Source organism: Sceloporus occidentalis, unplaced genomic scaffold (genome assembly GCF_023333645.1).
Source record: "Sceloporus occidentalis isolate IW3139 unplaced genomic scaffold, rSceOcc1.0.p SCAF_8, whole genome shotgun sequence".
Classification (NCBI taxonomy): domain Eukaryota; kingdom Metazoa; phylum Chordata; class Lepidosauria; order Squamata; family Phrynosomatidae; genus Sceloporus; species Sceloporus occidentalis.
This window is the reverse complement of record NW_028316988.1, coordinates 18,373,993-18,392,110: the sequence shown is the minus strand read 5'-3', so window position 1 is coordinate 18,392,110 and position 18,118 is coordinate 18,373,993. Positions and strand designations below refer to the sequence as shown.

The 18,118-nt window shown below is 43.7% G+C and overlaps 1 protein-coding gene across 3 annotated transcripts in view; it reads left to right on the top strand.

Annotated features, from left to right (window-relative positions):
* Positions 1-18,118, top strand: part of VAV2 (vav guanine nucleotide exchange factor 2) — a 141,709-nt gene that overhangs the window by 93,746 nt on the left and 29,845 nt on the right. For all 3 annotated transcript variants that reach the window (XM_089535077.1, XM_089535076.1, XM_089535075.1), the window contains exons 3-6: positions 3,515-3,573; positions 10,896-10,964; positions 12,634-12,736; positions 15,757-15,855. In XM_089535077.1, the coding sequence (XP_089391203.1) occupies positions 3,515-3,573; positions 10,896-10,964; positions 12,634-12,736; positions 15,757-15,855 (330 nt within the window). The remainder of the gene's footprint in view (positions 1-3,514; positions 3,574-10,895; positions 10,965-12,633; positions 12,737-15,756; positions 15,856-18,118) is intronic.

The window sequence follows — 18,118 nt, the reverse complement described above, 5'->3', positions numbered from 1 at the left end:
TTTGGGTATTGGATTCGAACTCTGGGAAAGCAGGATTCAAATCCCCACTCAGCTATGGAAACCCACTAGGCGGCCTGGGAAATGTCACACTCTCTCAGCATCAAAGGAAGGCAACGGCAAACCACTTCTGAACAAATCTTGCCAAGGAAGTCCTGTGATAGGTTTGGCTTGTGGTTGGCATAAGTCATAAATGACTTGAAGGCACACAACGACAACCAAAACCAACATGGAACCCCAAAAAAAGCTACATAGCCACATTCTGCCACTCATCTACCATGGCAGCTTCTGTGTCTCAGTTCAGAATACAATTTCAAAGGAGTTCTCCAATGTGCTGAGCTCTGGCCTGACATATGTTCAGTACCACAGACAATGCCTTTAGCCTAGACTTTTAAAAGTGCTCTCCAAGTGTACAATTCCTTTGAAGCATCAAACAGAAACTTCTCTCTGTGTGTGAGTGTGTACACTTGTCAGTGCGACTGCCATTTGTATGTTGACTCATGGGAACTGTGTGTATTTCATAGGGCTTAGACAAGCTACAGGAAAGGAGATTCCACCTCCTTTAAAATAAGTTGCTAGCCCTCATGACTGCAAAAGATAACTTAGTATGGGCAAGACTCAAATAGATCAGTGGTGCTTGATTTAAATAATAGATCTGAAATGTGGAATTCCATGTATACTTCCACACCCCTGAGTTCAGCTGTGCGTCCTCCATGGGAAGAGCTGGGTTTCTCCATCATGACCCATGCATGAACATTATGCGCACATGGGGGTGGGGAGGAGACCAGGTCCCACTTGTCTCCTTGAACCCCATCTGCAGCACTGGGTCACTTTTTGCGTGTGACTGTCTGGCATCATTTGCAACAGCCACGCCATGTGTCAGCCCCAATCAGAGTCACAAGAGGGTTGGAGGAGGCGGCAGTCATGCCCGAGTGACCCTTTTGTTGGCGTTTGCATTTTCACGACAGGTGCCCATGCGGTACCTATTGCCTTGGCTGAGGACAATACTGTGCCTTAGCTAGAGTGCATGCATCACAAGTACCCAGTTTGGACTGTCGTGTTTAATTGGCTAGATTCATCCATGAAGATGCCTTGCCATCAACAAAAAAGTGCCCTCTTTGCTTGTGAAAGGACCAGGCTTTTATAAATGCTGTTAATTTAGTTGCTTTTACAGTCTGCCCTCCACATTTGCGGCTTTGACTTTTGCGGATTTAATTATTTGCAGTTTTGAGTCATATATTCTTTCTAGGAATCTCTACGCCCTCCAATAAAACTTTGCCAGAAATTGATCATGGAGTTGTGCTGGAGAACCTAGAGGTTCCGAGAGAAAACACTTCTCTAAGCATTTGTAGGTCCTCCAACATGATTCTATGATCAATTTCTTGCAGTGTTGCACTGGAGGACCTGGAGAGTCCCAGAGAGGTGTTGTCTTAGATATGACCATATCATGGGGTTTTCTTGGCATGGTTTTTTCAGAGGATGTTTGCCATGGCCTTCCCCTGAGGCTGAGAGCATGTGACTTGCCCAAGGTTTCATGGGTGAGCTTGGAATCGAACCTTGGCCTCCAGAAACCATGCAGAAACAGGCAACTAAAGTGTTCAAAGGAGAGTCCACCACTCTTTGACTCTTGAGCAGGACTTTCAACCAAGACGTTCTTCCTGAAGCTTGGACGGAATCACTTGTTTTGTAATTTGAATCCCTGGTTCTAGTCTCTGGAGCAGCAGAAAGCAAGCTAGATCCATCTTCTACCTCTTCATCTTCTTCTTGTCATTTCTGACTTATGGCAGCCCTATCATAGGTTTTCTTGGCTAGATGTGCTTTAACCTTTTGGCCATCCATGATATCCTCGATGATGATGATGATGATGATGATGATGATGATGATGATGATGATGATGATGATGATGATGATGATGATAGATTTGTTGAGAGGAGGTTTCCCTTGCCTTTCCCAGAAGCCGAGATCTTGTAGCTTGCCCAAAGTCACCCAGCGATTTCATGGCTGAGCCAGAAACTGAACCCTGGTCCCCAGTCATAGTCCAACAGTCAAACCACTATCCCTTCAGCTGTTTAATGATGGCTGTCACATCACTTGTCAGTCTTCTCTTATTTCAGTTGTATCAATGTTTTTTAATCTATATTGCTAGTGGCTTTGAATCCCGTCTTGGGTGAAAAGTATCGTTTCTAAATTAACTCATTAATTTGAATGCCGGAACATATGGATGGGTGATCCGCACCATCTTAAAAGAGGTATTCTCCCTTCTTGGGTGAGGAATCCTTCTTCTGAATATATTTGGAGAGTTAATTCATTAATCGACTAAAACAAATATAATTAATTAACTCCAGATGTCTTCATAGGTGTTAGCTTTGATTAATGTTATTTCAGATCCAGTGGACGTATAGAGCGGCTAGTGAGGAAAAAAATTCAAGTGCTGTGTCCCAATTTAAAGTGGCTTCCTCCAACCAATCTATTCTTTATCGTACCATGGCAGGCTTGAACAAGAAAGTGGTTATCTTGGTTAGCAGATTTTGGATGTCAAGAGGGCAGCAGCGTAGGCCCAAGGGTCCAATCCACCAGGAGGTTCTTTTGTGCACAAGCCAGTCCAATTATGAGCTTCATTTGAATGAAGCAGAGGGATTTATCTTTGCACCGGAGTCATAGTCAGTACATTTCTGCTGTAGGCTGTAGAAGAAATCTAGGAAAAAAGGAAAGTGTTGCCTTAAGCAAAGTACCCCAACCCCATAGCTGCAGCAAAAGGACTCTGATAATACTGTTGTCAAGGACCTAACTGGGTTTTTCTGCTGATGCAACATTTCTGGAATCAGCAGAACATGCAAGAAGGGAACCTTCTCCTTAGTATGCATACCTAGCACCACCGTCACCCAAAATCCGACAGCATACACCACCCTCAAAATCTGCCTTGGAGATTTCCAGGAGACACAGAAGGCTTTCAGGAGAAAGCAACCAGGATTAAGATCCCAATTGAAAATCAGGTTGGATTTCACCCAAATTCAACACAAGCACAGAGCTACCCTTCAAGGTTGTTTCAGGGGAAAACAGTAATAATGCATGTGATGTAAAACGCAGAGACCTCTACCCAGATGTGTGCGCAAACCTTAATGGATTTTGGAACGTTGTGTTTTCTGATGGGATGTGAGAGAGAATCACAACCTTATGGATATCAAGGGAAGTGTCTGTGGGCACCTCAGAAGTGGAAGATGCGGCATTAGGATGTGCGTTTAAGGCTACACAATCTCGATTAGCGGCCCATAAATAGTTATTGTACATGGGAGAGTTGTATGCAATTTCATCATACTATTGAAATTACTAACGAACAAGGAGATAATTATGTATATATCCATTGTTAAGGCTATCACGATGCTCTTATGTATGCCATAAGTGTTATATATTCAATTATATATCCCTTTCCTTCGTCTTTCTTTCTTCATCAGTCCAAAAATGTTGGAAGTTTGCTTTTTAAACTGAGCATCTGAACTTTTTCTTTCTTTTTTCTCAGGTGATCTCCGCTGTCTCCAGACTGTCGCACCACAGCATCGCACAAAACAAAGGAATTAGGTAAGATACATAACATTCATGTGTTACTTTGACAATGTAGACAATGGTGAGGAATACTGGGTGTTGCAGTCCAGGAACATCTGGAGGGCTGCTTAGTTGCCAATCCATCTTCGTTGCTTGTTTCAGGGATTTTAACCCTCTTCACTTCCCTCCTGGGAACAGGTGAACTCTGTTCCTCTTTCTTCATGCAACTAGGTTTCAGAGTTTCTTTTTTTCGTGCTCGGTCTCAGCATGGCCCCTGCAAAGTTTATTTTGCAATGACGGTTGCAGCAGAGAGAAGCGTGTGCAATGCTGGATCACCAAAAATAATTTTTTTTATCAAATCTGTGTTTTGCAACCTTCACCCTTCGTCCCCACTCCTGCTGGCCTTGTTGGATCTCCTGCCAGAAGAGTTGAAAGGAAACCATTTCTTCCCCTCCTCGCCAACCCAAGTGTGACATCCTTCGTTCTTACTGTGATCTTCAAAGACTGGCTGTCGTGGGCCAAAACTTCTAGAGCACACAGTCCTCCTCCCTGTGCATAAAAACATAAATAATACTAAGAAAGTTGGCTTGAGGAAGCAGCTTAAGACTGGCTGGTGGACACAGCTGGGGTTGGAAGTGTCAGGGATTACATTGTCCGAGGGGGAGGGAATCTCCTAGCCCTTGTTATGAGAAATGCTGCTCCTAAATGTGAAGACACAGAGCATGGTCAAGATTTGACATTGCTCAGAGTAGCCTAAGAGTTCTGCAGATGGAATTCTGCAACAGCTAAAGAGCCATTTTGTGGTTGGAGAAGAGAGGGATAAGAGAAAGGTCTGGCCTTGCCCCATACCCAGACACAATGGCCATTGAGATCTGCCTGGGTCTTTGGCAGACTTGAAGATTAATCAATCAATTGGTTGATTAATTGAATGTATATCCTGGCCTTTCTCCCAAGATGGGATTCAAGGGGGCAAAGTGGTAATACGGTTTTTAATTTTGTTTTTAACATTGGACTGTTTTTAAAGTATCTTTGGTGAGCCACTTTGAGTCTAATTTAGGAGAAAGGCAGCATATAAAATACATACATACATACCTGGTGACCCTGTGGATGAGAAATCTCCAAGACTATGTGACCTCCATCACTCTGCTTAGGTCCTGTAAATTCATACCTGTGATCCCTTTAATAGAATCCATCCATCTAGCATGTGGCCTTCCTCTCTTTCTCCTTCCCTCCACCTTTCCTAGCATTATTGTCTTTTCTCATGGGTCTTGCCTTTTCATGATGTGTGCAAAAGCCTCAACTCAATCCTCTGGGCTTCCAAGGAGATTTCCAGCTTGAGCTGTTCTAGGACCCATTTGTTTGTCCCATATATAAAGTCACTTTATGTAAATCCCTTATATAAAATGGCAAAATCAAAGTTTGCTTCTGGGAATTATTTATTAATTTGGAATATTTTCAAGCTGTGGACGGTTGAATCCGCGGACAGAGAATCCATGGATATGGAAGACCAATTGTACTTAGAATTCTCTGTGAGGGAAGTCCAATGCTGAAATTCAAGGGCATAGGCTAGAACTCTCTAGCAGAGAATGCTAAGTCTCCCACCAAAGTGCAAATCCCATAGCAGAGCACTGTGGCTGTTAGCATAGTATTAAACTTCTATAATTGTGCAGTGCGGATGTACCCTAAGTGTTTAATCCCACCCCCAATGTAGTTAGTGAAACTGTGTAGAATAATTAACATTCACAGAGTTTACTCAAGTGTCTGTGGGGGGGACTCTGGAAGCTTTATCTTCCAAAGCGTAAAGCATGAATAAATAGGAGAACATAGTTGAAGCACATTTGGAATGAGCTGCCAGTGTGGTGCTGCTAAGATTAGACTTAGTGGATGGCAGCTGTAGCTGCGCACAATGCCGCACGTGCCTTTCCCTTGTCTTCTGCCACACAATGCCTGGTTTGTACATGGAATACAGAGTAGCTTTTTGTTGAAGCCCGTCAGACTCCGTATCGACTTCCTCGTCCAGCAAAGAGGTGACTTCATTGATCACTGACATGGAGCTGGCTTTATCTGTTCTAGTCGATGCTGTCTCACACACCATTCAGCGCTTCCCTCGCCCCCTCTTTGGGATTCTGCTTTCATTTCCCTACTAATTAGAAACATCACCCAATTACATGGGCCATGCCTCCTGTCTTATGTTGTTTGCTCACGTTGCAGGATGGCGATCAATATGATGAAGCGTTGGGAGCCGAAATATCTTCCAGCCACATATGGGATGCTTCTATGCTGAGAATTGTAGCAGGTTGCCTGGATGCAGGAGACACACTTGTGTGCTCCTCTTGGGTTGAAAGACTGAATGTGAAAAAACTCACCTTGGAAAAAAGATTATCGTTAACTCACTCCAGGAGGAGGAATCATAAAATCATAGCATCCTAGAATTGGAAAATACCCCAAGAATCATCCAGTCCAACCCCCTGCCATGCAGGAATACACAATCAAAGTAACCCCAACAGATGGCCATCCAGCCTCTGTTTAAAAACTTGCAAAGAAAGACCCTCCGAGGGAATGTGTTCCACTTTCAGACAGCTCTTATTGTCAGGAAGTTCTTCCTAACACTGAGGTGGAATCTCTTTTCCTGAAGCTTGAATTCATTGCTCTGTGTCCTGTTCTCTGGAGCAGCAGAAAACAAGATTACTTCATCCTCAGTATGACACCCCTTCAAACAGTGCTATCATATCACCTCTTAACCTTGTCTTCTCCAGGCTAAACATACTCAGCTCCCTATGTCACTCCTCATAGAGCATGGTTTCCAGACCTTTCACTATTTTGGTCACCCTCTTCTGGACACACTCCAACTTGCCAACTTCCTCTTTGAATTGTGGTGCCCAGAAGTGGACATAGTATTCCAGGTGAGGCCTGATCAAAGCAGAATAGATGGCACTATTACTTTCCTTGATCTAGGCACTATCCCTTCACCATTTTGGTTGCCCTCTTCTTGGTACCCTCCAGAAGGAGGAGGAAGAGGAGGAGGAGGAGCTGGAAGACAGAATGAAGGAAGGGCACAAAACCTCTCCTTTTTGGCCACATCCCAGCCAAAATGGTATCTGGGAGGAACACTGCATCATTTCCAGTTAGCACTTTGGTTGGGTTATGGCCCCTAAAGAGGTAAATATGGAGAGTTCCAGGAAGGTTTTGAAGTTGTGGGCGGGTGGGTGCTCCTGCGTTTCTACAAGTTTGGGACTTGGATGGTATTTGAGGACCAAAATCACCCCGACCCCTTGCCAGAAAAAGACAACAAATGGAAGTTCAGGGTGTTTAGAGGGACCAGCATGATGTCCCAAACAGGGCGACCAGATGTCATAACCACAAAGAAGGATGAGACATTGTAAAATGTTGGACGTTCAATTAAAATGTGGGACGTTCAAGAAAAACGTAGGACATTACTAAATGCAAAGCTGAAAAAAACCTACTAATAGAAATATAAATCCATGCTTCTTAGTCATGCTCAAAATGGGGGACATTTTGGAATTCTTCCTGGACAGAAGGCTGAAATGTCCTGGAAAAAGAGGACGTCTGGTCACCCTGCTTCCAAACGTAGTCACATGGAGGTGGCTGAAAGTGGAGAACTGCTCCCAAATCCAGGAGCTCTTTTTTGCAGAGGTCTTTCAAACAAAGAGGAGCCATTTTATACTCAGAAAGTGGGGAAGGCATGCTATGAACCACAGCCACGAATCCGAAAGAGGTTGGGGTCACCAGCTCTCTCCCGGAGCCGTTCATTCGTTCATCTGTTCTTTTGCAGCATGATTAATGTTTACCAACGGCAAACAAAAGGGGCAGAGAATTACATACGGTGACCCTGCGCTTGTAATTACAGAAAGGGGCTTGCTTGGCTAATTATGAGCAAAGTCCAGATGTGTGACCGGCTTTGAGCATAATGCTGGAGGAGATGTCAATCTTTCCATTTCTTTTCTTTTCTTTAAATATTATTCTTACAAGGTACAGGAAGATTAAGGAGCAAAGAGCACAGTTGTAGAAATTATTTTTTCCCTTGCGTTGTGACGATTTTAAAGGTCTCTCTGGATGGTGAAGTTTGTAGACGTTGCAGTTCCTAGCATTCCTCACCATTATCCATGAGGGCTATGGATGCTCGGATGTGCAGTCCATGACATTACAAAAGCACCATAATACACACCCATATCTTCTGCCACTGATCTATTTCAGACAAGAGTTCAGGAAGCTGCTTTTAGAACAAGGTTGGCTGCAGTTATAAGGCCTTGAACATTTGTTTTGTTGGTGTTATTGTGTGTCTTCCAAGTAGATTCCGACTAATGGCGACCCTAAGGCACATTTCTTCAAAGGGAGTTTGCCATTGCCATCCCTTGAGGGCTGAGAGAATGTGATTTGCCCAAGATCACCCAGTGGGTTCATATGGCCAAGTCAGGATTCGAACTCTGGTCTCCAGAGTTGTAGTCTGATGCTCTAACAACTACACCACTTCCCAGATTCAAATTAGAACAAAAGAGATTCCAGAACCTTTTTTCTTTTTCTTTTTTCGTTATAAGAAAAGTTCTATTGTAGAATAGACTGCCTTGGAGGATGGTGGACTCTACAATTATCTTCTTCATTACATGATCTGCCTTACATTCCTAATTTCATTATCAATTATGTTACAATCACACGGTAATTCTTAATTGCATTACCACTGCATTGTAACTTAGTTGTGCCTTTGTTATTGCAAAAAAGAGATTCATTACAAATGGCCAGTTATTGGGAACCTGTTGCTTCTATGCTCTGATTTGTGGATATGTGAAGTGGAGCTGGATTATTGTCGGGGGCTTTTGGCTGAAGCTTGCACAATCTGCCAACTGCGTGGGAGGTCATATCATTCGCTCCCCCCAAGTGTTTTATATATGTGTGTGTGTGTATGTATATATATATTGAGACAGTATCACAGCACATCTCAAAGTGAAGGGCAATGCTTTGTGACAGGCAACAGACCCAGCACGCAACTGCTGCTGTGCGAGAGGAAAAGAAACATGTTTGATGAACACTGATACCCGCTGCCAAATGACCAGCAAGATTTTGCTCTTGTTTAAATGTTCGTTGCGGGGGAACAACAGAGGAGGATGCGCCTGGCTGTTTCCTAACCCTGCTTTACAGAATGGCATTTATCATGATGTTTGTCGAAAGAGTTTCCAGGATTTTGTGGGCTTGCAAAGCAGCAACTCTTGATTTTTGTTCCCCAATTCCCATCCCTTCAAAGGGGCTTCTTCATTGCTCCAAGTGTCCTCTTTGTGTGCTTGCCCTCCAAGCCGTGGTGCAATAATAATAAAAAAAACCTTTCCCTGCCTGCAGAAAGACAGCAAAGAGATGGCTCCATGCTATGGAATTCTGGGACTTACAGTTTCGTGTCAGAGAGCTCTGGTGCCACAACAGACTACAAATCCCAGAATTGCATCAGATGGAGTCATGGCAGTTAAAGTGGTGTCGAACTGCATTATTCCTGCAGTGCAGATGAGGCCAAAGACACACTTCTGACTCAGGGTAAAGCAGCTTTGTGCAACCTGGGGCCTGTAACCAGTGGGCGAGATAGAAGTGGGCACAATGAGCACATGAATCAATTCTTGGTTGCTGTTGTGCCCCCTCCCTCTTCTCATTGACTTTAGTTGGGTATCTAGTCCAGTCTGACCTCTTTCTCTCTCCTTGATGGCTGGAGGGCAAGAGTGCTGTTCTCCACAGCCTATAGTTCATCTGTGCTTACATGTGCATGAGTTATTTGTGTACTTTTTTGTGCTGAGAAGGGCTTATGTTAGTGAAATGAGACAGGACCGACTACTTCTGGAGCTCTGGAGATCTTGCCTGTGAAGGAAATGGCAGATTTGACATCCAATTGAAAAAGCAGGTGTCTTTGGAAGCCACTTGGATGCATTAAACAAAAACCTCCGCATTGTGTTTTTCCTGAAAGAGGGGCTTTGGTTCCTTGCAAAGCATCTGGCCTTCCAGTGGATTTTAGCAACTTCTTCTAGTGTAAAAGATTGCCAGAGGCAGTGGCTAAATAAGAGACCCTCTGGGGTGGAGTGTGTGAAAAAGATTACTTGGAACGCTTTAATGGAAGCGCAACTCTGAAGTCGGATTTTTGTGCGTTGGGGGAGCTTGTTTGTCTTTTTTTTTTTTTTTACGTCCGCTTATGGCTGGTTGCTTTGACAGTTGTGAATATTTCTCCGAGCCAGACTTGGAAATGCGGCTTGGCCCCAGAGATCTTTCTCGGCCAGCAGGGACGAAGCATCACAAACCAGCCACTCAATAATTAAAAGGAAGCTGTCGTGTTCTTCGGGCCGAGAGAGACTGACAGACCTTGAAAGCTCTTTTTCGCCTTGCAAGGAGCAATTCTGCACACACACACACACACATACACAATCTCACCGTGCTGTTTCCAAAAGGTCCTTGGGGGCCGCAGGAAGAAAATTCAAAAGCTGATCAAAGAGACAAGCCAGAGAAGCAAAGATGGTATAAGGGATCTCACTAACTCCCACTATCCAGGCACATTCCCATGATATGGGGGAGAAGCATGGCTTGAAAAGGTTATATTTGAGGACTGCAGCTCCCACAATTGTCCCGGAAGGTAGTTGGAAGGCTTTCTTTTGGTCCCACCATCATCACAGGTTCACTTGGTGAGGACACAAGAGACAGGACCTTCTCAGTGGTTTCTCCCAACCTCCAGAACTCCTTTCCGCAGGAGGCTAAGCTGGTCCCCTCTCTGTTTTCCTTTCAACGCCAGACAAAGACCTTTTTGTTTAAGCAGGTTTTTAATACTTAAGCAGGGAAATGTATGTTTTATCTGTGTTTAACTTTTGTACAGTGGACCCTTGGTATCCTCTGGATTTTTGTTCCAGGAGCCCCCATGGATCCCAAAATCTGTTGATGTTCAAGTCCCATTATATTCAATGCCATACTTAATATCAAATGATAAAATTCAAAGACATAGCCGTGTTAGTATGAAGATCAGTATACAAAGGGATCTTGTAGCTCCTTTGAGACTATATGAAAGAAAGAGGTTGGTAGCTAGAGTTCAAAATATTTGGAGGATCCAAGTTTGGGAACTACAGATCTGTGGTTTGGGGGAGGGGGGGGCTTCTCTTCCAAAAGGCTACACTTAAGGGCCCTGAGGGCCACATTTTGCCCACCCCTTTTATACATTCATTACATTTGTTGCTTGCATTTGCTTCATTACTTGAAAACACCTGCAGGGGGGAATATATGACTTTCTCTGTTATTATCTTTGAGGAGTACAGATTTACAAGCCAATCTTGTTAACAAACCTTCATCTTCTCTTCTTTTCCTGATTCCTTCCTCAAATCCTGCAGGCCGTTCCCTTCAGAGGAAACCACCGAGAACGATGATGATGTCTACCGGAGTTTGGAGGAACTGGCTGAGTAAGTTTGTCTCTGTCTAGCCAAGAACACCCCTTGCACTGCCTTTGACCTGTTGCATTCTTGAGCACACTTTCAACTCTGGCTTCAGTTTCATTGGCCTGAGCTGCCTTCACATACCATCAATGTCAATTATTTTGACCCCAAAACTCTATCATGGGGTTTGCTTGGAAAGTTTTGTTCAGAGGAGGTATTCTATGCCCTTCCCCTGAGGCTGAGAGCATGTGACTCCATTAATCCTTGTTTGGTCATGGATTAAGGAGTCCTAGAGAGCAACTGCTTTTCATAGCAGACATTACCAAGCTAGATGAATTTGTGGTCCAAACCAGGTCTTCTGAACCTATCTCATGTGGCTGATGGGCAATTTGTGCCCCAGTATGCCAAGGACTGGTGCCATGTTTGTACCCATTGCGGGGAATGGTTTCTTTCTTTCCTTGAAATTCTTCAGGGAGCAACACCTAGAAGATCATGGACCAGCACAGGTCCATAGTCCACCACTTTGAATTGCACTGGTCTTATTTTGTTCCTTTTCATGAATATCTTGGAATCTGAAGCATATATCGGGATTCATACAAAGGGCATTTTTTAAGACACTGGTCAGGGAGCAGATGTGTCTTGGCTTTATCTTTGACCCTCATTGTCCTCCCATCTTCTTCCAAGTTGAACCTTTTACAAGTCCTGTTGTTTCTACCTTCTTTTCCTTCCCCTCCAGCCATTCATGTGTTTGTCTGTATCATCTGTAGCAGGATGGCAAGTTTTGGCTTTGAACTTGGGGACGTAGCAGACTTCCACCACCCGCTGAGTTTAAAGAGGCTGTGGGCACAGAAAGGACTTTTCTTTCTCTCTTTGCAAAAAGGCAACGCTTTGAATGCTGGCTGCTGGGACTTTGCAAATGTTTTGAAATGATTTACTTTAAAAAAAAAAGAAACAGGAAAAAGGTATCTTGCAAGAGAAGGTTCTTCAGCATTCATTCTCAAACGGTGCTTGCTGAGGAATAAGCAGCATCTAATAGCCTAGAGTCCCTTTTTAAAAACTTATGTTAGGGCAACATTATGGAGGAGCATTACTGTTCATTTCCCTGTTTGAGAATGAAAATGAAAGACTGCCAAATAAAGATCTTCTAGCAGTCCTGCTAAGTGCTGCAAGATTAGAAATAGTGAAATCATCAAAAACGTTACTTTGTGAACTCCGGATTTAACTCCACATCTGATCAAACTTTCTTCTAGGAAACCCTTTTTTGAATGCAGAGGACCATATGCAACCCATTTGCCCTGAAGATGTGTTAGATTTACAATGATAGCCAGTGATATATATTTGGCTTATTAAATATGAAGGGGAGGGTAAGAGGAAGAGAAGGAGGGTATTGAATGCTATAATAAATCTATAAGTTTAGGGATGTTTTAAATGGGGAAAAGGATTTTTTTAAAGTAACATTACATTTTTTAAAATAAAATATATCTTGTGTAACTTCAAGTCATTCCTGATTTATAGCAACGCTATGGTGAACCTATCATGGGATTTTCTTTGCAAGATTTATTCAGAGCAGGTTTGCCATTTCTCTGAAGCTGAACTAGGAGACAATCCCAGGAGAAAATCCTGTTGCAAAGAGATCACCAACCAACCCACAGTGGCGCTACTGTGATGCATTAACTGCCCTTGTATTTTGTTGCAGTGAGCATGATTTGGGGGAGGACATTTACGACTGTGTCCCATGTGAAGATGAAGGGGACGACATCTACGAGGACATCATCAAGGTGGAAGTCCAGCAGCCCATGGTGAGAAATGGGTGGATGGGGGGGAGAGAAAGACCATGGCACTAAACCATCACAACAGGTTTATCCTGGACCATTTTATCTTTTGCAGTGTTGTATTCCTCTTCACAATGTTTTTGATCTTGTCAAAATGGAGGGAAATGACTGCAAGGCAGTTGATGCCATGAGAGATTGGTCTTGGCCCCTTGTGCGTGTTGACATGAAACCCATTATACACTGGGGATGTAAATCTTCACTTATTTCATTCATTCATGAACAAACAATTGCAGAAGTTTTCTTGCCACTGAGCAAGATGTTCAGTGTTTTCAGCATTTTCCAACTTTTTTGCAGGTTTTTGTTTTGACCCCGCTAATTTTGTCTGTACAAAAAGCCAGGGGTTTTGCGCAGGGAAACAACATTTTTGTGCAGCAGATGCTGGGATTTTTGCACAAGGTGCCCCACTTTCTCTGCAAAAATGTTGCTTTCGTGCAACAACCAAGTTTGTGCTTGAATGGTTTTTTCCCCAAAAAAGAAGAAGAAAAAGGTTCCCAAATTAGGACAAAAATCTTGGGGTGGTTGCCCATATCCAAAAAGGGTTGCGTTGCAGATGAGAGCATTCCCCAGAATTCCTGACATTGCTACCCACCAATGTGAATCCAAGACATGCACAAAAATGCACCAAGAAACTAGAAAACGGCACCAGGAGTAGGTCTTGAGATCCTGAGCACCTCTCCTAGGCCATGTAACATACAACCAAGAGACTCTGGTCTAAACCCAATTTCTAGTCCCAACTAGACTAGAGCCATTGAATTAATAGGACTTACACAAGTCTTCCCTTAGCATTTAGACATTGATTTAGTGAGTCTACCCTTCCTAGAACTAGCAAGGAATGGGTTTGTGTGATGGGGGGCTATTGCACCCCAAGCTCTCCTGGAGGAATAATGCAACCCTCCAGTTGCCCATCCCTGAACCAAGCCATTGGATTTGGGGCCTCTGTGTTTATGGGGGAAACAGCTCCCTGTCTCCATTTGGGAAATCATGCCAACACATCTTGGCATCAGTTGCTTTCAAGTGGAGAAACTCAAACTTTTTGAGGTCTTCCCCCCCCCCCCCAAACCACCCCCTTTCATTTCTTTTCTTTTTAAAAAAGGTTTTCTCCTTAGCAGCGAGGAGCACCTTTAGCAGGCAAAAAGAGAGCGAAAAAGACACATTTGTAAGGAAAGGGTAAAAATAGTAACCGGATGACAGGCTGTCCCAGCGGGTTGTCACCATCGCTTCTCTTTAGGCTGATAAAGTTGGGAGATGAGGGGAGGGAAGAAGAGGGGAGAGATACTCAATTAGCCAACTGTGCATCTTCTTCTAAGAGTATTTTTAGATTCTGGAAAGTGTTGACAGATATTTGCAGTGTAGTTCCTGATATTCCTCTCTGGCAGTGGGTCAAGGGATTGCCTTTTACCTTTTGCATCTTTTCATGTCTTCGCCTTTATTTCTTCCGACTTTCCCCATCTGTCAATCCCAAGGTCCACAGACATCCCCCCCCCCCCCACACACACACACACCACTGATTTCTTTTACGGCTGGGGGGGAAATCCCCCTAAACACACTGAAATGGTGCATTGCTGCTCCTACATTATCAGTTTACCTTTCATCCCCCTGATTCTCAGAAGCCCCTTTCCCAATCCTCAAAATCATCCAACAACTCAGAAAAACAAAACAGAAGTTGACTTCCATTCATTTTCATGCAATACCTTGGGCCAGTTTTCAATTGGAATTGTGACTCTGCAGCCCATTGGGGCGCATGAAACCTCACCACAGCTGACAATCCTTGAGATAGAACAGGAGTGCGCAAAGTGCGGCCCACAAAGCTCCCCTGGGGTCAAAAGTATTTTGGCCCCAAATGCCCTTTAGAGCACTCTGACTTTTGCAATGAAGTGGTGCATTCCTCTGTAGGAGAAATTCAGTTTTCTTTTACGTTCCAAAATTATTTGTCCACTAATACATTTTTGTTTTAAAGTGGGCAATGGAGGATTTAAAATATACCACTGTGCTTGAATTTGCTTCTTATCTTTCCTTGTTGTCTCTGCATGCTTCAGATCAGATACATGCAGGTAAGTTTTGGGCTGTGTGCAGAAGAAAGAGCTGTGTTTCTGGGCCTGTCACCCAAAGCCCAGATGGTGGGAAAAGCTTCAGCCAGAGTTTCTCTGCCATGTTGGGCTATTATTTTTCTAGATCTGTCCATCTCTGCCATCATCTGATGAAAAAGCTCCTGTCTCAAGTATAAAATGGGTTTAAACTAATGGTGAAACCTTAGTTTTGGGATCAGTCTTTATTTTTGAGCAGGCAGAGTGAATAACTGATGGAAGGAAGACCTTCCACTTGTGTAAAGTGGTTAACTTGAATCAAATTCCTTCATTCCCTAGTGTCTTCCAGATCGTACTTGCAAATGTTTTCCCTGCAAGATCTGTTCAATTGTCAATTTCATTTTTTGGACAGAGTTGATTAATAATGGGGGGTGATCCATGGATGCTTGGGCAGAAATGGTTCATAGATGCCCCAAACACACACACCAGAGACATCTCCATGAACCCAAACAGATAGCTACCGAGGCCTGAACCCTATTGGTTATTCCAACTACAGCAGACATATTGAATCAGTGAGATTTGCTTACCTGTTCACTCACCATTCGATGATTGATCCAGTAGATCTACTTCAGTTAGGGCTTCCTCTGAGAGTGAGACTTGCTCCATGTCACCCAGTGAGTTTCCATGTATTCAAGCCACCATCTCCTAGAGTCCTAGTCCAAAACTCCCAACTGCTACACCATGCTGGCTCCTCCATACCTGGGGATAAAGGCATTGTGCAAGGAGGTACACCATACCCCTTTCTGCAACAGCTCTAAAAGTACTTAAATTGGCATAACCAGGGGTTACAAGCCATCTACAGGTTTCCTGCCCTTATCTTAAAAGTAACTTTTCTGAGCCCTGGTTCCACTTCATTGAACACTGATGTGTCACAAGATGCTAATTTTAGGTTGCTCTCTCTAGAAAATGGGCATGACGGAAGATGATAAAAGAAACTGCTGTTTGCTAGAAATTCAGGAGACTGAGGCCAAATACTACAAGACACTGGAAGAGATAGAAAAGGTGAGTACGGAATATAGATTGCCGTCCCATTGTTTCTTAAGTATGTTAGACCATCTTGCTGCACACTGCCTGCTCCTTGCTTCAAGGAGATTACAGTTGAACATTTGATAATGGGGATAGGACATAGAAAAACGAAGCAAAATATATGTCCATATGAATCGGGGTGAATGACTGTGAAAGGGGCATAGGCCATTCTCTCCCACCCAGTACACTATTTCAGCCAGCACTGTTGATCTGAGCATGACTAGAAGTGACACTATGTCAATTCCAGTCTCATTTTCAATCAATTTTGGCTGATTTCGCCCCCCGCACACAAGTTTTAGGGGCATGGGCAGTTTGGGGAAATGTTGAGCCAAAACCACCATATTTATTCTGCTGTTTTGAGTTATCAAGGGACAACATTCATCCACTACGACCATTTAATATAATTGGGGGGTTGTATGGGAGTTTGGGCTGTCTCCTGTGGGCTGCAAATGGGGTTCCAGAGGCTGGATGCAGCCCAAGGGGCTCACTTCCCTAACCCCTGATGTAAATGGATATTAGGTCATATACAAGGGGCCTTTGGTATCTGCTGGGGTTTGGTTCCAGAACCCCTGTAGATACCAAAATCCATGGATGTTCAAGTCCCCTTAGGCACAGTGGCGTAGTAAAATGATCTCCCTTATATAAAATGGCAATATCAAGGTTTGCTTTTTGGAATGTATATATTTTTAAAATGTTTTCAAGCTGTGAATGCTTGAATCCATGGATAAAGAATCCATAGATACGGAGAGCTGGCTGTATAGGTAAATGCTATTTTTGGCATATCTGAATGCTGACCAGGGACATGACTGCATGGGCCAAATGAACCAGTTTTCCCTTGTCCTTGCCACAACCCATCTTTACAATGCAGAGCCAAAGCTCCAGTTTGACTGTGGACTATCTTTAGAAGGGAAGTTCCACATTGAATCTGGGCTGTCCGTCCCTTAAACTAGTCTAAAATACCTTGGATTTTCCAAGAAAGCCCACAGCACTCCAGAGTGATGCCAAATGGTTGTTTACACCCACGTCCTTCATGACATCCGTCACCACCACTGGCATTAGTCATGAACAGTGAGGTGCCCAGCCATGCTGGGCGCCTCGTTTTCAATTTGATGCCAGCAATGTTGGCACTGCTACCAGAATTGCTCCAGAATGCCCAGATAATGGGGAAAATTTGGGGCCTTTTCAGGACCAGAATACTCCAGTGTATACTGGCTAAGATAGATCCACACCAGACCCCAACTGAGTTAAGGGGAGACTTTATATTGAGGTGAAGAACCAGCTGGGTATTGTTGGACTGCAATCTCTATCATTTCTGCCCATCAGCATCTTTATAAGTCTTTCCCCGCTCCCTGGTCAAAGAGTTCCTCTCTTTCCCAATGCATCCCAGCTTGTCCTTCCTCTCCAATCCAGCAACAGTCTGCCAAAGACGATCCTAATTCTCTCTGCATGGCAGCAGAGCTGTTTGTTCATTAAGGGCCATCTCTGTCTTTTCCTTATTGCTCTTTGATGGCTTCTAAACGATGAGCAAAAGAGGAGCCATTTATCTTGGGGTTCTCGCCAACGCTGGCTTGTCGTTGAAACTAATTGGGTTAAAAGGGAGTCTTTTGCCACACGCATGCATAGCTTTTAATTGGTGTGGAGGAAATACGGCTCAATTTTTGCTTAGTGGGGGGGATACAGATTATGAAGTCTTCAGCAGTACACTGGTGTGGAGCCAGATATTGGTGATTATTTCTCCCTTTACAGATGAGCAATTGAGTAGCTGCAACATTTGTTTTTTGGAAGGGGGGGAATCAACTTGCATTATGATTTGTGTGTTTCTTTGCAAAAAAAAAAAAAACAGTGAGTGAAGAGGATAGATGAGCAGAGAGAATTTGTGTATTCAATACTTAGCCTATATGGCAATTAAAATATGTAAATGCTATTCCCTCTCCTTCTCTGCCAGTGGCTCTTTGCCTTCTTCTTTGATGCCCCTTAAGCTGCCTCGAACGTCATGGCAGCTGATGGGTCCCATGTTAGTGGGGTGGCGAGTCTGCCCCAGGTTTTTCATAGCTTGAAATATGGTACTGATCCCTGGCATGTTGGAGGGGGAAAAACCCTACTGGTCTGTACATATCCTACATGACCCTACATATCGTATAGCTCAAGAAGCACTGATGTTGAGCACAACATGCATAATTGGCCCAGGACCTATGGAAGCAGATGAACACCATAGCATAAATCCATTGCATGGCTCCAT